Genomic DNA, 21,482 nt, shown 5'->3' on the forward strand with positions numbered 1-21,482 from the left:
ATTTATAGTACAGAGAACTTATAAGTTTCACATATTACTCACAGGGTTTTAATCTTATATCATTTTGACTTTCTGGAGAGAAATTTAGAGGGTGCTGTGTTTACACTCATTTTAACAGTAAGTTTTCTGTGATTCTTGGCCATTAGCACAATTTCTATTATTAAAAACCATTTTACATGTCTAAGATTACCAAGAAAGGGTGTATTTGTTCTTTTATTGCTTTAATTATGGGCTTTATCTTATAAACTAATTAATGTTTTGACAGTAACAAATAAAGCAATTCTGAAGAAATCTCATATATGGTGCTTAAAAGGAAATGTGAGACACAAGTTCCATTGCTTCTCTGTCTTCCCCTAGGCAAGAATATGAAACATTCAAATGCCAGAGAAAAACTGTTGAACCAGTGGAGTTGAAAGGTAATTGGTACTGGTTGAGATGTAGTAATTTGGGAAAAATAATATAAAATATTTCCTGATCTTTTGAGACAAGAATAGCTTGCGTATAAAATGTAAGCCTTAACTTTTAGAAAGATGAAGAGGGTCCTACACTATGCAATTGATACCATACAACTATTATGTAAAATGCAATTTTTAAAACTGTTCTGTGTGTGTGTGTGTGTTGCACAGAATTTCATTGAAAACAGTGTGAAAATGGTTTCAATAAAAAGAGGGTTAAGAAAATAAAACAGAACAGAAGCACCCTTTTTACTTTGATGTTTACTTATTGATATTTAAAATGCACACCTGATAAAAATTGGTTGCCTTTTGTGCAAAATTTGATTAGTTGTGACAAGTGTGTGGGGTTGGGTACCCACCACCAATGAAAATGCAAAACAATTCCCACAACCCCAGAATTCAGTCTTGGATTTTTTTATTACAAAGCTGAAAATTAACCAGGTGAATTAGATTGGTAATCCCAGCTACTTGGGAAGCGGAGATCCTAGGATCACAGTTTAAGTCCAGCTGATGTAGGCCAAGTTCATCATATTCTCAGCAGTTGCTGACATGGCTTCTGAAATCCATCATGATACCTCTCTTGCTAAATGCCTCCGTGTGTGTGTGTGTGTGTGTGTGTGTGTGTGTGTGTGTGTGTGTGTGTGTATTTTCATGTATGCAGATAAATATAAAAATTTTGCCCAAAGAATTTTAATGCTGGACAATGCCTAAACCACATAGTGGTTTGCAGGTCAGACTTTGCATATTTATGAATTACTGGTGTTAAAGTATAGTCATATTCCTTCTAAATGGATGATGAAAAGCAAAGAGTAAAAAGAAATTACTGTTTTTCCAAATGACAATAACAAATTGAAATAAAGCACTGCAAGCCTTTGTAAGAAACAAGTTCATCCTAAAGTTATTTGATTATAAGATCATTTTCCTTCAGAATAAAAAGCTACAATGACAATAAATGAGAGATAACATTTTTCTTTATAGATATTTGTTAAATGGGTGAAAAGAAATACACTATGGATAAAAACTGTCAAAACACCTTAAGTGGATATTCAAATAATCATTACTATAATAAGAAACAATGGTATTTCCAATTCAACTAACAAGAAAATAGATTGTATATCTGTAACTACAGATACTTCCTGATGAATACTCTTTCCTAATCAGTGTTTTTCTCACCATAACATTGAAAACTTTATTCTTGAAAATGTGGGTTAAAATTTTCCTCATAGGAATTACAATGGGATAAAAGAAAGAAGAGATTTCCTCCCTCATTCGTGTAGGGCTTGTGTGACATACACAAATGCACCTGTTCCAAAGAACAGGAAAACAGCAATTATGTAGGCAACACAGGTGTTCAAGATTTAGATCTGAATTTAGAGGAGCTACTGTAGAAGTGGCTGGAAAGAGTGAAGCCCTAATTGATGAGAATGATGAGAATGGACAGAGGAATATTGTCGCCAGCACAATGCATACCACGGCACTTTGACATAAGTGCTGCTGCAAGACATCTTTAGCAAGAGAGCATGTCACAGAAATAGTCATTGATGGTGTTTGTGTCACAGAAGTTCAGTGTGCACATGGACCCACAAAAACTCAATAACCCTACGAATAAATGGGCTAAAGACTTAAAGAGAGATTTTTCAGAGGAAGAAAAAACAATGGCCAATAGACACACGAAGAGATGTTAACAATCTCTGGCCATAAAAAAAATGCAAATCAAAACAAAATTGGGATTTCACCTCAATCCAATTAGAAGGGCTATTACCAATTAAACTAATAATACAAAATATTGGCAGGGTTGTGGCCCAAGGGGAACATTACTACACTGTTGATGGGAAAATAAAGTTATTCAGTTACTTTGGAAATCAGGATGGAGGTTCCTCAAAGAATAAACATAGAGCTTCCCTATTTCCCAGCCATCCCCTTCCTGGAAATATACAACAAAGCCTATAAATAAGGCTACACTAAAGCTACAACACAATCATATTCAGTGTTGCATTATTTACCATAGCTAAGATATGGAATTAGCCCAGATGTACATCGGTAGTGGTAGATAAGTGATTCAAGAAAATATAATATATATATACAACAATGGAATTCTATGCTTTCAACAGAAAGAATGCTATTGAGCCATTTATAAGGAAATGGAAAGACTTGGATAAAAGTATATTAAGTGAAGCAAGCCAGACCCAAATAAACATAGACTGCGTGATTTCCTTCATTGGTGATAATAGTTCTATAGTTATGAGCATATTAGTATATAACATGATGCTTATTGAAATGCACTCCAAGAAATGGAAGCAACAGGATTATTCTTTTAGTGTATTGTTTGTAGCTAACATTTTCCTTTATTTTGTTCATTTGTTTTATTTTCTGTTGTCACTAATTTTGAGAAGAGAAGTAGACTCACAGAAATGGTGAAACAAAGCATGAAACAACGCACCAACAATACCAGAGTTTATATTGGAAACAAACTTTACAGCTTGGGGGGTATGGGGGTCATGGAGGGCAGGGGAAATGAGTGTAAATAAGAGAAAGAACTGTTCAAGAAGAAATGACTCATGACCTCACTTATGTATCTATAACCCCTCTGTACATACCTTTAAAATAAATTTTGTAAGGAAAATAAATTCAATAAAGTAATGACTTAAAACTTGCCAATCTCAAGAGAGGAAAAAATCTCACTCTTCAGAGAACCATAAAGAACAGTATCTAAGAAGAAATATACAAGACAAAAGATAAGAGACTGAGGAAGTAACCAGAAGTCTTCCATCAAGGAAAAGCTCAAGATCGAATGGTGTCACAGCTCAATTCTATAAGACTTTTAAAGACAAAGTAGCACTAATATTTCTCAAGCATTTCCATGAACTGGAAACAGATGGAGCAATTCCAATCCCATTCTACAAAGCCATTACACACATCCCCAAATCAGGTAAGGGCCAAATATAAAAATAACTACAGAATAACTCCTCTGATGAACACATATGCAAAGCTCTCCAATGAGATAATACCCAATAGAACCAGAAACAAATGAAAATAATTTATTATGGCCAAGTAGGCTTCATCCCATGAATGCAAGGCTGGTTTAAGATACATAAATCAATAAATATATTTCATGATACCCACAGAGCCACATACATAAACCATATGATCCTTTGAAAGTGTAGAAAAAGTGTAGAAAAAGACTGAAAAAACACATCAATTTATGTTAAAACCTTTGGAGAGGCTATAGATAGAAGGAACATTCCTTAAAATAGTAAAGTTATAAATGACCCATCAACAGCCAATATCATACTGAATGAGGTAAAACTAAAAATATTTCCCCTAAAATCAGGAAGAGGAAAGGATATGAACTCTCTCCACTCCTCTTCAATGTAGTTCTGGAATTCCTACTCATAGAAATCAGGAAAGAAAATACACATTAAAAAGATTCTCATAGGGAAAGAAGAAATTTAACTATCCCTATTTGCAAACAACATGATCTTATTCTTCAAATACCCAAAACGCTCCATGTTGAAGAGCCAAGAGCTTAGAATTGATCGACCAATTTGGCAAAGAAGCAGAATACAAAATCAACTCACAAAATCAGTAGCCTTTCCATACACTAGCAGTGTACAAGCTGAAAGGGAAATCATGAAAACAACTCCATTTTGAATGGTTTCAAAAAAAACCAAAAAAACAAAAACCTATGAACTAACCCAACCAAAGAGATATAAGAGCTTTATAGTGAAAACTAAAGAAGTCTGAACAAAATCATCACAAATAGCAGAAAATGTAAAGACTTTCATGTTCATGGATAGCCCTAAACAATATTGTGAAAATGGCTACTTTGTTGAAAATGACATACAATGGCCTTGTTCTCTGGGGCCAATGAGGTCTCTTTCTTGAAATTTTGATGTATTGTGACAAGAGTAAATATAGAGTTGTTTTCTGTATTGACCAAGGCTTATGATAGAGAAGAATGAGATATATTACCACATGTTCTCAGACAGGTGCATCATGAAAATAACCTGATTTATATTTGAAAGTTTCAAAAAAAAATTAAACCTGTTTGAAGGTGAAAGTTCAGAATGTAATCGTGAAACTCAGTTTTGGCATTGAATGATTATACACTTCAGCATCATCATAGGTTCCTTAGGTAATACTAAATGAGTACATTTGTAGAGGCCACTGCATATGGAATACTTGCTGAAGCCTGCTTGCATCAGCCATCAATGCCCTGTGGCTGTAATGGATATTGGGTATGTGAATTGACCCTATGGGTATGCTGCTCTCATATGTTTGGTGGACATCTCAATGGCCTAGAAATTTTTCTTGGCATTTCACAGTTCACATGCAAATATTATCCTCTGAGGCAATCTAGTGGCATCTTCCCAAGAAGCTTTCATGCAATTTCTATCTTGACACAGATGGTGGACCAAATATAACTTTCATCTCTGGGGCTTCAGTATCTGTGGTCTTGGAAACATCATAACACCTGTGGTTAAAAATAAAAATAGGCAACCATGTTTTCAATCTTGTTTTTCTCCTGGATGCAAAGCCTCAGATGCAGAGCCTCAGGGAAGAGTTTTACACATTCTTCCCTGGGGATGCACAAGAGGAATCCATGAAAGAACATGGGCTACAGTGTAAACCTCTGCCAATAAAAAGACACATAGGCATACATACAAACATATATGAGTATACATACTTGGCACTGCAACCTTTATTTCCAGGTGGAAATTCAGCTTGGCAGATGCTTCAAGAATGTGCCCTTTGATCTTCATACTCATTCTTCTCCAGCTTCCCCTTCCTGTCAAGTCCTTGGCTGGCAGTGGCTGCTTTTCTAAAATGAAGCACCGAGCACACATGGATGGAGATGTGCTGATTGCTGGATTTTTTCCTCTCTACACTTTAGGAACAGATGGCAGTAACAGTGATGGTTCCAGGAAAGAAGACAGTAATCCGTAAGTAACTTATCATCCTATTTTCATTTACTGCTTTATTTTCAGGATTGGCAATGGCTGAGGGAACTTGGCTGTGCAAAGCAATATCATTTGTCTTCTCTATTCTGACCTGCCATCCCTAGTGTACCTGAAGCAGTTTAGTTTCATTGCTCTATCTTGCACATACTCCTGAGTGACTTTCTGCCTGTCAGTAGAAGACACTTGTGTCATTCAGTGTAGCTTCTCCTTTCCAGGGGGGTAAGTTGTTCACTTTATTCCAACATCCCTATATCTCCTGCATCCCAGCTATCATGGTTGATAATGAAGTGATGTTATTAGAGACAACCTGAGTCAGTGGCACAAATTCTGTACCAAAAGGTTACAGAAACCTTTCCTTCTCCACTGGCCAGTGGTCTGAAAAAAATTTTGTGACACATATTTTGAAGAAATTGATTAAAATTATTGTAGTCTGGTGACTGACTCATGACTGTAATCCTCTCTATGCAAAAGGCTGATATCTGAGAATTGAGGGTTGAAGCCAGCCTGGACATGAATGTCCTTGAGAATTTTATCTCCAATTACCCATCCAAAAGCTGGAAGTGGAGCTTTGGCTCAAGTAACAGAGTGCTTCCCTTGAGCAAAAAAGTTCAAGGAAAGTGTCCACGCTTTGATTTCAAGCTCCAGGACACTAACGCCTACCCATACACACATTGTATCTCTCTCTCACTCCTCTCTCTCTCGCTTTCTATCTTTTACTGTAGATAAGAAGTTACTGTATCAAACTAACCACTGTGTCATTATTTCATGTCAGATATGGTCCACTATCCAAGTACTAACTCATTTAAGATAGCGTAATGTTTTAAACTATTCCCTGGCCAAAAAAAACAAATAAGCAATATTCAATCCATTAATGTCGTATGTTTTGAATTACTCCTCCTAAATTTCTATGCTCATTATTTAGGTTTATCTTCAAAAACTACCAGTTAGTTTTAGCCTTGGCTTTTGCTGTTGAAGGAATCAACAAAAATTCTCATCTTTTACACAACTTGACTCTGGGATTTGATATCTATGATGTTCAATGTGGAGATTGGCTAGCATTTAAAAATCACTTCACTTGCCTCTTTGGGAAGTACAAGAGTCCAAATTACTCCTGTATGAAAGACATAAAATCAATAGCAGTGATTACGGGACCATCAGGATTAACATCTTCCCAGATTGGAATGTTGCTGAGCCTCTACAGGTATCCACAGGTGAGGGTGGGAAAGTGGGGGTTATTAAATAAATATCTAATTTTGTGACATTTCCAGTGATAGAAAAGAATGATAGGAAAATACTGGATGTGTGAGCCTAGTTAACTGTGATATCAAAAAAATGAGTTCCAAATAATTGGATATTTATAGTTCTATGTGTAGCAAAGAGGATAGAAAAATTAAGAGCAGACTAAAGGTATTTTTTGAAGCAAGAAATAGGAAATGATTTTAAAGCGTGGAGATATGTTGACCAATGTGATGCTAGATCACACCTGTAATTCCAGTTACTCAAAAAACTTTTATGTCTAGTTAGCCAGCCAAAAGCAGGAAGTGAATGTGTGGCTCCATTGGCAGAGTGAAAAAATCAACCTAGTGCATGAGACCCTGAGGTCATTGTACTCTACTAGCTGTCTTGTACACACACACCAACACACACTCATGCAAGACATTATGTTGAATGAAGTCAGGTTCAGAAAGAGAGAGGACATTTGTCCTCTCATATATGAAAGTTAGGGCTAAAATATGACTACAAAATATGAAATAAGTATGGAATACATAAAAAGCCATTTGTCTATATGCATGATCCATCTGGCTAGTTGATTGCTTATATAGGGTGGATTCCCAAGGTGTAATATGGCTGACCAAGTAACAGACAGTATAAAAATAAATGAATGATGGAAAGCTGAAGCCTATCTTGTTGAAAGGTGATATATATATATATATATATATATATATATATATATGATTTATATTTAACAGAGCAGAGGAAAGGGGAGTTGAAGCAGTTGGGTGGGAAATGCAACATAATGTTCAACATAAAGTTATAATAATGGACTTAGGAAAGTTGGAATGGGTGTGGATGGTAAAGATAGGAGTTATAGACAGAAATGACAAAGATCAAAGGTATTGTATGAGTACATTGATACATTGTACAACTATTAAAACATTTGAAAACAATTAAAAACAATTAAAACAAAAACAATTTAAAAAATGGAAAATTTTTGATAAAAAATGACTTTCCATCTAATTTTACTGGTTGCTTAGTTAATACACTTCAATACAGAGATTGTGATAGATGGTAATATTCTCATTCATGGGCTGTCTAATTTTCATTCTCTTTAGCTTACCTTTGGGCCTTTTGATCATGCCCTGAATGACCGTAACAAGTTCCCTGCTCTCTATCAGATGGCCCCAAAGGACACATCAATGGCCACTGCCATGGTCTCCTTACTGCTTCACTTCAACTGGAACTGGGTAGGAATGTTCACCTTAGAAGATGAGAATGGTTTGTGGATTCTTCCTGAATTGAAAAAAGAAATGGCCAAGAGCAGAGTTTGTATAGCCTTTGAGCTAGTGATTCCAACCAATGCCATATCATATGCACTCAAAATCATGTCCCTTTATAACCAGATTAATAAATCTTCATCAAACATTCTCATCATATACGGTGATGATGAATCCCTACTAGATTTAATGAAATGGGTTGAACAAGTGTTAATAAAGGGCAAAGTCTGTATATTGAACTCACAGTGGGAGTTAACCCTCAGAAAGAAATATTTCCTGCTAGGATCCTTCCATGTACCTCTGATTTTCTCACATCATCATCCATATGTTTCTGGATTCACAGATTTTGTCAAGGCAGTTAGCCCTTCCAAATACCCAGAAGACTTTTTCCTTGCTCGACTGTGGTTTCTCTCTTTTAATTGTTCCATTTCTGAATCTGACTGTGTAACATGGGAGAACTGTCCTCATGATGCCTCCTTGGATTGGTTGCCTAGGCATAATTATGACTTAACTATGTCTGGAAACAGTTACAATATACACAATGCTGTGTATTCTGTGGCCCAGGCTCTCCATGATATGCTTCTTCATCAAACGGAAATGCAAACCATGGGAAACCGAAAAGGGACACTGCCTTCCCCTGCACAGGTAAGGTCTTCACTCTTGGATGGCATACATCATGAGCACAGTCACTCCTTAGAGAGGTTGCTCACTTTATGAAATGCAATGTTTCAAGTATGTTTCAAAAATCCAAGACATTATAGCTGATTAATTATCTGTGATGTGCTCTACATATGTGTTCATATGACCTTACACACAAGCAGGTCAATAAAAAGAAACATATGTATTCTGCTTTTATAAATTCTTAGTTGCAGATAACTTCACCATGATCATAGCTAATGTCCTGAAAACTGTTAATTCATCTTTCCCCTTTTAGTTTCTTAAGAAGTAGCAAAGGATGTTCTGCTGAGCAAAATTATCCATTTTTCAAAAGTGATCTAGGAGGCTGAGGATATAGCCTAGTGGCAAGAGTGCCTGCCTCGGATACACGAGGCCCTAGGTTCGATTCCCCAGCACCACATATACAGAAAACGGCCAGAAGCGGCGCTGTGGCTCAAGTGGCAGAGTGCTAGCCTTGAGCGGGAAGAAGCCAGGGACAGTGCTCAGGCCCTGAGTCCAAGGCCCAGGACTGGCAAAAAAAAAAAAAAAAAAAAAAAAAAGTGATCTAGGATAATTCTACCTTTTGTTTTGAAATTTTAGCAAGCTCAATTGATACACAATCATAAAATTTATGGCTGTGGCAAACTGCAGGTAGGCAACTTAGAATTGTTTCATTCATGACTATATGTAGAATTAGTTTCCCTTAAGAAGAAGCCTTCTAACTCCTTTCTGAGTGACCAAGGTTAAGAAATAATATTTTTATTCCTCCATAGTTTTTCTTATGGGATACCTTATTAGATGTCTGTTGTAAGCCTTAATTCTGAATGTGATATTAAATGCAATGAGGAGTTTTTCTTAGTTCAAGTTTTCTGTCTTAGATCTAGAATAGACCTCACCATAAGATGATGCATCTCTTTTAGCTGCATGCTTTCCTGAAGAATATCCAATTTAACAATGCTGCTGGAGACCAAGTGATTTGGGATGAGAGAAGGAAATTTGAGGCAGAGTATGACATTGTGAACATTTGGAATTTTCCAGAAGGTCTTCAACTTGAGGTGAAAATAGGAACGTTTTCTCCATATGCTCTACATGGCCATCAGCTGTCTTTATCGGAAGATATGGTGCAGTGGGCCATAGGAACTACAGAGGTGAGTTGGATCTAAACATAATGATGGAAAAACGTACAGGTAAGCAAAATTCAACACTAAATTGTTTATCTGGGTTGGTGCTAGCAACATTCTCCTGTAACCATACTTACTGAGATGGCTGAAATGTGAATATCATGGTTTGGAGTCAGACCAAGCATGAGAGTCTTTAGGACACTTATCTCCTATTAACCTGTAATAACGATGGAAGTGGAGCTCTTGTTCAAGTTATGAATTGCTTGACTTAAGCAATTAAGCTCAGATACAATACTCATTTCCTGAATTCAAGCCTTAGGTTTGGTACATGTACACCTAGAAATTTGTATCCTATGTATCAAACATTTAATTATTTCCAACCTAACAATTTTATTGAGTGACTCTCAAATAGAAAAGGAACATAATAACTTAATAAGGATAGGTGCTTGTGATCATATCTGCCCTCCTAGTTACTCAGAACTCTAATGTTCTCTGATCTAAGATTACAGGTCAGGAAAAATCTCAAAAAGGCAGAAAAGTTTATGACACTCTTATCTCAATTCACCACCAAAATCTGAAAGTTGAACGGTGGCTCAAGTACTACAGTGCTAATCTTGAGTAAAAAGTGCTTAAGAACCGTGCCCAGTCTTTGACTTAAAACTCAAGGATCAGAACAAAAAAATAAGTGTGTTTCAAAATGTTGATTTACAATATTGTCTTAAAATATAAATTTAGCGGGGTTCTAATATTGTGACAAAGTACCTGAGGAATCACTTTATGTGGGTGAAAGTTGATTTTGTTCCCTTCTGTGTCAGTTTCATTCATTGGTTAGTTGGCCTACTATTTAAGCATCTGTGGTTAGAGGTACCATTGAAGGGGCCTTGGTGAAAAGAAGATTCTCTTCTCATTGCTACTGGAAAATGAAGAGGGAAATAGGATGGGCCTGCAGTTCACATAACCTTACAAAAGGGAGATTTGTGCTGTACTTTACATCATTTAGAGGTTTGAAAAGGATTCCTCCTCTCTTCTCTTTACCATGCCACAGGTGAGACAACATATAATGACATGAATTCAATACAATTCCATAGGGCAGGAAACTAGGACTTAACCTTCTCACCATTAATTTCTACCTTTAAAAGTTCCCACATTACTCAATAACTCATAGCATATAAAGTCAGTAACTGTCTTCAGTTACTAGACTTACTTGCAAGGAAATATTGATTAATAACTTAAGTCTTAAAATACTGAAGGTTTTAGAGTGTTAGGTAAAATCTGAATAGTTACTGACAAGTATATGATTTCCCTCAGACTCCTCATTCTGTCTGCAGTGAGAGCTGTGGTCCTGGATATAGGAAATCTCCTCAGGAGGGGGAGGCTGTCTGTTGCTTTGATTGTACCCCTTGCCCAGAGAATGAGGTTGCTAATGGTACAGGTAAGCCCATGATTTTGGGAGAATTTCTTCATCTCTCCCTAGATTTCCACAATCCAATAAAGTCAATGCAAAAGTTGTATATTAAGATTACAGAGCCCATATTCCTTTGCCCTGTTAATTTAACTGTGAGAACTGATGGCATTCCTAGTTTAAATACCACAGTTCACGATTTGAAAAAAAAATATTTTATTAATATTTTCTAGTCTATGCAGGCAAACTTATCTACAGGAAATCCTTCTTGTCATTAATCACTAAGTTTAAAACTCTAACAAAAAATTAAGCACATCATATTCAGGAGCGTGTTTACCATAATAGATACATTTTGTTCGCACAGAAAACACTGATTTTGCACACTTTTATTTCATAGTACAGAGAACTGGTCCTGCAACAGAGAAAGTGTTCAGAAAGATGGAATCGGTTTAAGAAGTGAGACTGAGTGTTGTACATACCATGGCTTTGGAGAATCAAAGATTGTTTTCTCTGTTCCATTACTTCACAGATGAGTAGGACTGCAAGTATGAGCCACAGAGATTAACAGTGTTAGAAAAAGACATGTATGAAAATTTATGCCGTGTCATTCATAATTTTCTATAGGGTTACGGAACTGTGCGCACTGCTAACTGCTAAAAAGAGTGACAAAAGTATTAAAACAAAGGGTGTTACAATATTAGCCTGTCAGAATTGGCACATTGTTGATACATGTGGTTACTGAAGAGGAAATAAAAAGTTGAAAAAATAGTTTACATAAAGAAGAATATGGAAAGTTAGAAGGTTTTGATGTAGAAAATGAAAGTACATTTATGATAGGAAATGTTAATGTGTTAGGATTACATCTACCTAAACAATTTCTTAATTTTTTTGAAAAAATGAATGGAACTAAACAAGAACTAATGATAGACCACACTTCTCACCAGATATGGAGCAGTGTGTGAAGTGTACAGATCATCAGTATTCCAACACAGAGAGAAACCAGTGCCTCCTAAGAGATGTAAGTTTCCTGGCTTATGGAGAGCCCTTGGGGATTGCCTTGGCAAGCGTGGCTCTCGGTTTATCTACACTCACAGCAGTTGTTCTTGGGGTCTTTGTGAAACATCACAACACCCCCATTGTCAAGGCTAATAACCAGGCTCTCAGCTACATCCTGCTCATCTCCCTCATCTTCTGCTTCCTCTGTTCCTTGCTCTTTATTGGCCGCCCCAACTCAGTCACCTGCATTCTACAGCAAACCACATTTGGTGTTACATTCACTATAGCTGTTTCTGCTGTCTTGGCCAAAACTGTAACTGCGGTTATGGTCTTCAAGTTCACTTCTCCAGGGAGAACGATGAGGTGGCTGCTGGTATCAAGGGCCCCTAACATCATCATTCCCATCTGTACTCTGATCCAGGTTATTCTCTGTGCAATCTGGCTGGGAACCTCTCCTCCTTTCATTGACACGGATGCCCACTCTGAACATGGCCTCATCATCATCCTGTGTAATAAGGGCTCTCTCACTGCTTTCTACTGTGTCTTGGGATTCCTGGCCTCCCTGGCCCTGGCCAGCTTCACTGTGGCTTTCCTGGCCAGGAACCTGCCTGACATCTTCAATGAAGCAAAGTTCCTCACCTTCAGCATGCTGGTATTCTGTAGTGTGTGGCTCACCTTCCTGCCTGTCTACCACAGTGCCAATGGGAAGCTCATGGTGGCTATAGAGGTCTTCTCCATCTTGACCTCTAGTGCAGGACTCTTAGGCTGCATCTTTGCCCCCAAGTGCTATATCATCTTGTTAAGGCCAGATAGAAATGTTCTACATGCCCTCCGGAATAAAATGCACATTGGGAAGAATAATCCATCTTAAGGTCACATGTATGAATTTTTGGATTAAATCTACATTTCTATTCTCAAGCAGAGATATTATTTTATATATTTGAAATAATCTCATGAATTAGTGCTGCTTCTAATTTCTCTAATGATGGTACAATCACAAGTGCTAGCTAAAGTTGCATTTTTTAATTATTTGATATTCCTATTTATTCTGCATTCATTCCATCATCCCAATTAGTATATTTTTCACTCTTGATTTGTTTTGTAATTTTTTTCTTTATTAATCATTTACTTAAAGTTTCTGTTTGGGCATCTGTCTTGGGACTTGAACTTAAAGCCTATGTACTGTCAGTGACTTTATTGTTTTCTAAAACTATGGTTTTACCACTTGAGTCACAGACCTCCTTTTGGCTCTGTGGTGGTGAACTGAAGACAAGAGTCTCAATGGACTTTTCTTCCCAGGTTGGTTTGAAAATCTGACCCCTGTATTACACCTTCCTAGGTAGTTGAATTAAACTAAATTATATTGACATAATTTTAAGACACATTAAATTCCTCCTATATCACTACACTGCTTAATCCCCAAATATATTATATTAATATTTTCATTTTATTTCTGTTCACATATCTGCCTTTTGCAACATTCCTCAATCTGTTTTCTTTGATCATTCTCTCCCCATTCTCTGTATCCCTTCCCTCTCTCTATTCCTTTCATCCTTTGTCTTCTTGTCCCCCACTTTGCTCTCTCTATAGTTTTAAAATTTCAAGAATGTTTTTTGTATGCAACAAAAATACACTTCAATTTTATAACACGATGTATTGGATTAATGGAGTATTGGTGGGAGAAAGTATAGATTCATAATAGTTTGATTATATATGGCTGTATATACATTTAAACTTATCCTAGCTTAATCACTTAAGAATATTATACATACAACGTTAGATATATTTAATATACATGTATGTTTTTTTTTCTTTTTTTTTTTTTTGGCCAGTCCTGGGCCTTGGACTCAGGGCCTGAGCACTGTCCCTGGATTCCTTTTGCTCAAGGCTAGCACTCCGCCACTTGAGCCACAGTGCCACTTCTGGCCATTTTCTGTATATATGGTGCTGGGGAATCGAACCCAGGGCCTCATGTATACGAGGCAAGCTCTCTTGCCACTAGGCCATATCCCCAGCCCATGTATGCTTTTTATGTTATCAATTGTTGTTACATCGGTTGACAGCAAGTAAATATTATATGTACAGTGTCTTAATTTTATACGAAATGCTTTACTCATAATTAAATAGACCAAATCATTGAGTTTTATACTAGGTTTGACTGTTGAAAACACATGGACACATAATGGAAGCCCTTCTTGCCCTCTTGTATTGTTATTGTGCCTTTGTTCTGAAATCTTTATTTCTAATACATAATTCCATAATGACAGTGGATTTCTATTGCTTTTGTTTAGAGTTGGAAAAACAACTATGTATTGGCAAAAATAAACCCATCGTATTCATGTTCATTTTACATAGACTACGACTTATCAAATATTTGTATATCATTAGTATTTTTATCAGGACATGGTCAATGTGCTTCAGTTTATATTGAAATTCATATTTTCTCTTTCTTCTTGATTTTGACAATTTTATCCATAAATTTGATTACTGTTGTTGAATAAAAACACTGATTGCCCATTCAGTAGCAAGCACTTAACTCGTATTACCAAATATGAGCTCCCAGTACCCACTATGCAGAAGTCAGAGTGCATTTTGACCATCAGGAAGGGGAGCAAGTTACCAAATGTGAGTAAGAAAAGAGACATATCGATGATCCTTACGACATCCCGTCCATGTTATACAAATATTATAATCAATTGTAAAGGAGAAATTCTTGTGCTGACACTGGTGTTAATAAGGGAAAAGTATCACAGGGAAGTACATATTATATGTATACATATAATAATCTATGTATGCACAAGCTTATTCACTGACAGGAGTGGTGGATTGAGATTGGAACCCATACGAGTTCCGTCACAGATCTATAGGATGATGTCCTAAGGCTTTGGCTCATCTTATTTTCATGTGAGGCACCAAAAGAGTGAAACTGTGGGGCTGGGAATATGGCCTAGTGGCAAGAGTGCCTGCCTTGTATACATGAGGCCCTGGGTTCAATTCCCCAGCACCACATATACAGAAAACGGCCAGAAGTGGCGCTGTGGCTCAAGTGGCAGAGTGATAGCCTTGAGCAAAAAGAAGCCAGGGAGAGTGCTCAGGCCCTGAGTCCAAGCCACAGGACTGGCCAAAAAAGAAAAAAAAAAAAAAAAAAAGTGAAACTGTGCTACCATCAAGATAAAACGATGTCTGTCTCATACAATTACTTTATAGTTCCTACAGGAAAGATATAGAAAGGCATATTCTCATGCACACACACACACACACACATGCACACACGCAAAGGAAATAAAATCAACAGCTCTTTTAGATTCAAAGAATATCAAATTGAACACACAGTATCCAGACTGGTGATAAAACTAGAACCAGCCATCCAGGTACACACCTGTCATCCTAGCTACTCAGGAGGCTGAGATCTGTGGGTCATGGTTCCAAGCTAGCCTTGGTAGGCAGTCCATGAGACACTTATCTGCAATTGACCCACAGAGAACCAGAAGAATGTTAGTATCTCTAGCCCCCCGATGCACCAGCAGAACACCCTCCACTCAGAAATGAACTCTACTGTGCCCTTCACAGGCAAAAGAGAACTCATCCCTGGGCTCCTACTGCTTTCTCCGGGATCAATCCCAATTCCCACTGTCCATCAAGACCTTGAATCCACCCTGCCTATGCGCTATTTTCAGTGACCTGCACATTCAAACTAACTCCCACCTCCAGCCCCAATGCTATAAGGATGGTCCTGAACAGGGAGAAGCCACATTTCTCCCTCTCCCATGGGTATGGTGGTCTCGTCATCCTGGCCAACAAATAAGCTGTTTCCCTGGACATGATTGTGTCCATGTGGTCTGTTGTGATGGGTGCTTTCATTGGTGCCATGACTAGGATGAAGGCTTCCCTGGTGAGTTTGTTTTACACTACTAGGAGTTCCAGCTGACCCTAGGAAGCTGTGCTGGTTTCAGGCCCACCCAGAGAACTGCCAATTCTAATCCAGGGCTCTACTTCCATTCACCACTCCAGAGATTGATTTGCTCCTCTCCCTGGGTGAGTGACCATTCACAGCAAGCTGGGAGCTCAGAGTCCATTTTACATGAGGCCACCATGCCAAAATAGGGAGAAGAATCTTGGTGCCAAGGTCTGAGCCCTAACCCAGAGGAGTAAGTCACCAGGCCATAGGCCAAGGAACTGAACCGTTCCATGGGATGACCCCTCTTGTGCCTGTTCTCTCTGTGTTGGCTAAACAGACTGCTTCTTGGGGTTGCCTGTGGTAGCTCCACTGTCAGCTCTGTTGGTCACTCATCATGGTTGGGACACAGTATAAAATTCCTCAGGACACAAGCTACAATGGCATGAGTTTGATTCCAGTCTTAAACCTCATAATCTCATACTCCTATACAACCAAATTTGGCCCTGATATTCACTGGATAATAACTCCACGTGGCCCCTTCATGGGACACTGGACCCCCAATATTTTATGGAACTGACATAATTTCTGGGAGCATTCAGGCAAATGGAAAAGTTTGTCTATTAATAGGCCCTCCTTCTTTTCCTCCCTCTCTCTCCGCGTATGTCCTTGAAGAGGTAGGGGTGGTTTGTGGAGGTCTGTGCACATAGAAATTTAGGGCAACTGGCCTGGATCAACCAGCAATGTTCTGTCAGTGTTCTGCATAGTGAATTTGTGAAGTGAACAACTTTGGTTGATATCCCACTGGCATATATTGTTTTCTGGCCATTTCAACATGCATGTGACATGGCTCTACTGATGCAATACAGTTGCATCAACCCAAAAGGCTTTCATACAAATACTGTCAAGCCTCAGATGTCTGACAAAAATCTATCAAAGTTAACTTCATCCCAAGGGCCTCACTATCAGTAGTCTTGGAAGAAAGCATAGCACCTGTGATGAAGAAGGAGAATCTTCAAACATGTTTTTAATTTGTGTTTTCCTCCTGGACACAAGGCCTCAGATGCAGAGCCCCTGGGAAGAGTTTTGCACATAAAAGAGCTTTCCAAGAAACGTATTCTACAGTACATATCTCTGTCAATAAAAAGGCACTTATGCACACACACGAAGATAATAATAAATATACACCTGAAACTGTGGGCCTTCCTTCCAGCCAAGATTTCAATTTGGCAGATGCTTCAGGGATGTGCCTTTTTTTTTTTTTTTTTTTTTTGGGTGGGGGGCCAGTCCTGGGCCTTGGACTCAGGGCCTGAGCACTGTCCCTGGCTTCTTCCCACTCAAGGCTAGCACTCTGCCACTTGAGCCACAGCGCCACTTCTGGCCGTTTTCTGTATATGTGGTGCTGGGGAATCAAACCTAGGGCCTTGTGTATCCGAGGCAGGCACTCTTGCCACTAGGCTATATCCCCAGCCCCAGGGGAAGTGCCTTTTGATTTTCACATTCCATCTTCTCCAGTTTCCCCTCCCGGTAAGGTCCTTGGCTGGAAGTAGCTGCTTTTCTACCATGAAGCAGCGAGCACATATAGATGGAGGTGTGATGATTGCTGGGTTTTTTCCCTCTCTACACTTTGGGTGCAGATTGCAATAACAGTGATGCTTGTGGGCATGAGGAGAAAAAGCCAGAAGTTACTCATCAATTTATTTCCATTTACTCTTTTGTTCTCAGGACATGGAATGGCTTGGGAAACTCTGTGTAGATGAGTGCTCTCTGTCTTCTTCACCCTGACAACTCATCTGTACTACAACAAAACAGCTCATTTTCATTATTTTATCTGCCATCTACTGTGGAGTAAATTTCTACCTGCTAGCTAGAAAAGGAATTTGATTTCCTTCCATATACCTTGTCTTTCTAGGGCTGTAAAATGCTTCACTTTAAGCTGTATGCTCTTCACAATGAACTGATATCATTAAGAACAACCTGAGCTGGTATAATGCTGCAGAAGCAGTTTGTTCCCCACAGGCCAGTGGTGTCAGACCTTGTCTTTGGTTACACTTACATTTTGAGGAATCTGAAAAAAAAGTCTATATTGTAGACTGCTAGGTTATGAGGTAATACTAACTACTCAGGATTGTGGTATCTGAGGATCAAGGTTTGAAGCCAGGCCAAGCATGAAAATCACTGAGACCTTTATCTCCATTTAATCAGCCGAAGCTGGAAGTGTCACTTTGGCTGAAATGGCAAACCTCTAGTATTTAGCAATAAAGCTCAAAGACAGGGTCCAGGATCTGATTACAAGCCCTTAGGTGCATTTTCTGACTCTCTGTTTCTTTTCCTTTCTTTCACACTCTTTTACTTTAGACAAACCAAAGTTAAGTGTCATTGTTTCCTATCACATATGCTCCACAATCCAGGTTTACCAAGAATTATTTCAAAGACCTTATAGGAGAATTTTATCTACCTAAGATGAGATCTGCTTTACTCATTCAAATACATATCCTTGGCTATGGTCTGTACCCGAGGGTATCACTAACAAATGGCTGTGCAAGAAAAATAAGAACAAAGAAAAAAAATGACTATGTCACCCTTCAAGGAACCCTAGCAGTCTGTTGGATACTCATTTCAAGAGAAAATGTCATTGCCTCTATCAGGTGCTCTCCTTTTCAACTGCTGATATGAGTGGTGTAGCCCAAGATAGCTGCCCATAGATGGGAGCACTAACTAGTCACTGATCAGTAGTAGTGTGTTTGCTTACCATTTTGTTTGGGTTTTTCTTTTGTACTTGTCCTGGGAAGTTAGAGCCTTGACACTGTCCCTGAGCAGTTTGCTGAAGGATAGTCCTCTAGCACTTGAACAAGAGCTTCACATTGGGCACTTTTTGGTTATTAAATCAATATGATGTCTCTAATTTCTTCTGATCATGTTCAGCTTTCTGAAGTAGCTAGGATTCCAGGTATGAGACATCCGTGTTTAGCTTGTTTGCAGTCTCGAATGGTCTTGTCTGTCAAGGCTAATGCTCAAGATTGGAGCCACAACACCACTTCTGGCTTTTTGTTGGTTATGTCATGGACTTTTCTGTCCTTGTTTCCTTTTACTCAGGATCCACAGGGCTCATCCTCCTGATCAACTAGTAATTCAGGCATGATCAAGCTGCACAGGTTGCTCATTGATTTAATTTTAGTTTTCTGGCATGTATACAATCTTTAGTTTCTGTATATCAACACCAGCACTGCAGTATTGGGGACTTAAAAAATATTTTGTTTTGAATGTGTAAAAAATATTAAGATGGGGATCCATTGTGATACTTCCATACAAGAACACAGAACATTTGAAATAAGTTTACTTCCTATTTTTGGTTTTTCTAATGAAGAAATTCAGCAAATTTCAGAAGTTCCCTCTGGGTTTGAGATCATCTGCTTGGACAACTGCATGGTTTGATTCATACAGAACAGGTACAAATATTCATGAATGACAAATAGGAGTCTATATTATCCTCACATGAATGTATTGGAACAGTAATTCTGAAATGTGAAGCCTTTAGTTCCCATAGCATTATGAGAAGAACTTTACCAAGACAAAAATAAACAATGAAAGTATAAACTCCTTCTAGCTCAATGGGACCCTTCAAGGCTCACATAGGCAGGGCTTCTCTTAACATTTTTTTTTTTTGAAATACTGGAATCTGCAAGTATTTAATGCATTATTAAATTAATATATATGAAGTAACTACTTTTTTTACTTCTACCACAAGGGAGCAGCATTTAAATGCCATGTGTCTATCATGCATATCCAGCTCAGATCTCGCCCCTGAGTTTTTGTATGCTTGATATAATCATTTAAAGATGCATATTTCTTCTGCCCAAACTGCCATCTTCCAATTGAACTTAAACTTTTCTGGCCCTAAAATTTCAGCCTGATGTTTTCCATTTCCTCATTGCCTACATCCATTTTTCATTTCCAGTGAAACTGCATCTTTTTTTTTTTGCCAGTCCTGGCACTTGGACTCAGGGCCTGAGAACTGTCCCTAGGTTCTTTTTGCTCAAGGCTATCACTCTGCCACTTGATCTACAGCAACATTTCCGGCCGTTTTCTACATATGTGGTGGTGGTGATTCAAACCCAGGCTTCATGTATATGAGACAAGCACTCTTGCCACTAGGCCATATTCCCAGCCCTGAAATTGCAATTTTTGCCTTGCTTGATGGGTAACTCATTGTAGCTTTGATATTTATTGTTCTGACTGTTTAAATGATTAAACTTTTTTTTTCCATATTGGTTTTCCAGTTGTAATTTTTAATTTTTAATGTTTCTAGCCATGTGCCTGTTCCATAACTGGACTTTTTCTTACTGGTGTTTAAATTTTGGAATTGTTTTATACTGTGGTATTAATCCTTTGTGAGATGAATAGGTAGCAATAGTTTGACTGTCTGTTTCATTCTTTGCACACTCACACACATGTAAACACACCAGAAATGAGAAAAACTTACATGTAAATTATACAGGATTCTAAACATTCACACAGTGAGACTAAACGAGGATATTCTCACAGAAGAGGACAACATAGGCTCAATAGCTATATGCACATGATTATAAGCTGATGTTTACTAAACATAACCCCCAAGAAATGGAAACAATTTTTTTTGTTATTTTGTTTGTTTAGGTTGATTCTTTGTCTTCTTCTTCATCACTGTATTTAATTTCTTTCTTGCATGTATTGCTGATGGTAATGGGGATCACAGAAATACTTTTACAAATGATGAACAATTGCATCAGTGACACACACTAGACCCTGGCTTAAAAATGAAATATACAATTTCTCAAGGAATGGATCTGGAGTGCAAACTGAGAGAAAATGTGGGGAAAGGTGGAATCCTTCAAAAAGAAATGTACTCACCACCTGATTTATGTAACTTATCTCTGTGTACATCAACTTTGCAATAACAATTGAAAAAAGAAAAAATAATAGAATGAGGCAGTCTATACTTTGTTTTTTTTCTTTCCCTTCTAATTGGTCATTTTTGATGGCTTCAGTATCTTTACTGAAGTTTCATTTTTCATATGGACCCCTTTGCTTCGTTGATTTATCTTTGTCTTCTCACATATCTTTTTCTGGGAGATTATATTTTCATTGGACCCCTATCCATCTTGTGATATTCTTTTAGGTTTCTCTTTGTAGGTGCCATGAATTCTTTAATACTCTTTAGTTAGTCTCATTATGCTCAGGAATTCTATGGTATATGTTTTCTTTCTTTTCATAAAGACATATATCACAGTGTTTTTAAAGCATTTTTACGACTATCTTCCAGGTCTTTCATTGCCTGCCCTATAGCCTGGTTATTTTCTGTAAGAATTAAGCTTCCTTTAATTGCCACTTTTTTTATTTCTATGGATTCTTTCTGTCTATTTTGCATCATTTGTGTTTCCATGTTGCCTCCATTGTTTATTTCTTTGAACAGCGTGGATTGATTTCATTATAATAATTTCTTTAGAATGTGTAATCAAGC

General features: G+C 37.8%; 1 protein-coding gene across 1 annotated transcript; it reads left to right on the forward strand.

Moving 5' to 3' along the window:
* Positions 1–8,019: 8,019 nt before the first annotated feature.
* LOC125367069 (vomeronasal type-2 receptor 116-like) lies at positions 8,020–12,958 on the forward strand. Its single transcript, XM_048367688.1, has 4 exons — positions 8,020–8,556; positions 9,489–9,716; positions 10,998–11,121; positions 12,036–12,958. The coding sequence occupies exons 1-4, from the start codon at positions 8,020–8,022 to the stop codon at positions 12,956–12,958; spliced, it is 1,812 nt and encodes a 603-aa protein (XP_048223645.1).
* The last annotated feature ends 8,524 nt before the right edge of the window (positions 12,959–21,482 follow it).

The sequence above is a fragment of the Perognathus longimembris genome, chromosome 18, assembly GCF_023159225.1.
Source record: "Perognathus longimembris pacificus isolate PPM17 chromosome 18, ASM2315922v1, whole genome shotgun sequence".
Classification (NCBI taxonomy): domain Eukaryota; kingdom Metazoa; phylum Chordata; class Mammalia; order Rodentia; family Heteromyidae; genus Perognathus; species Perognathus longimembris.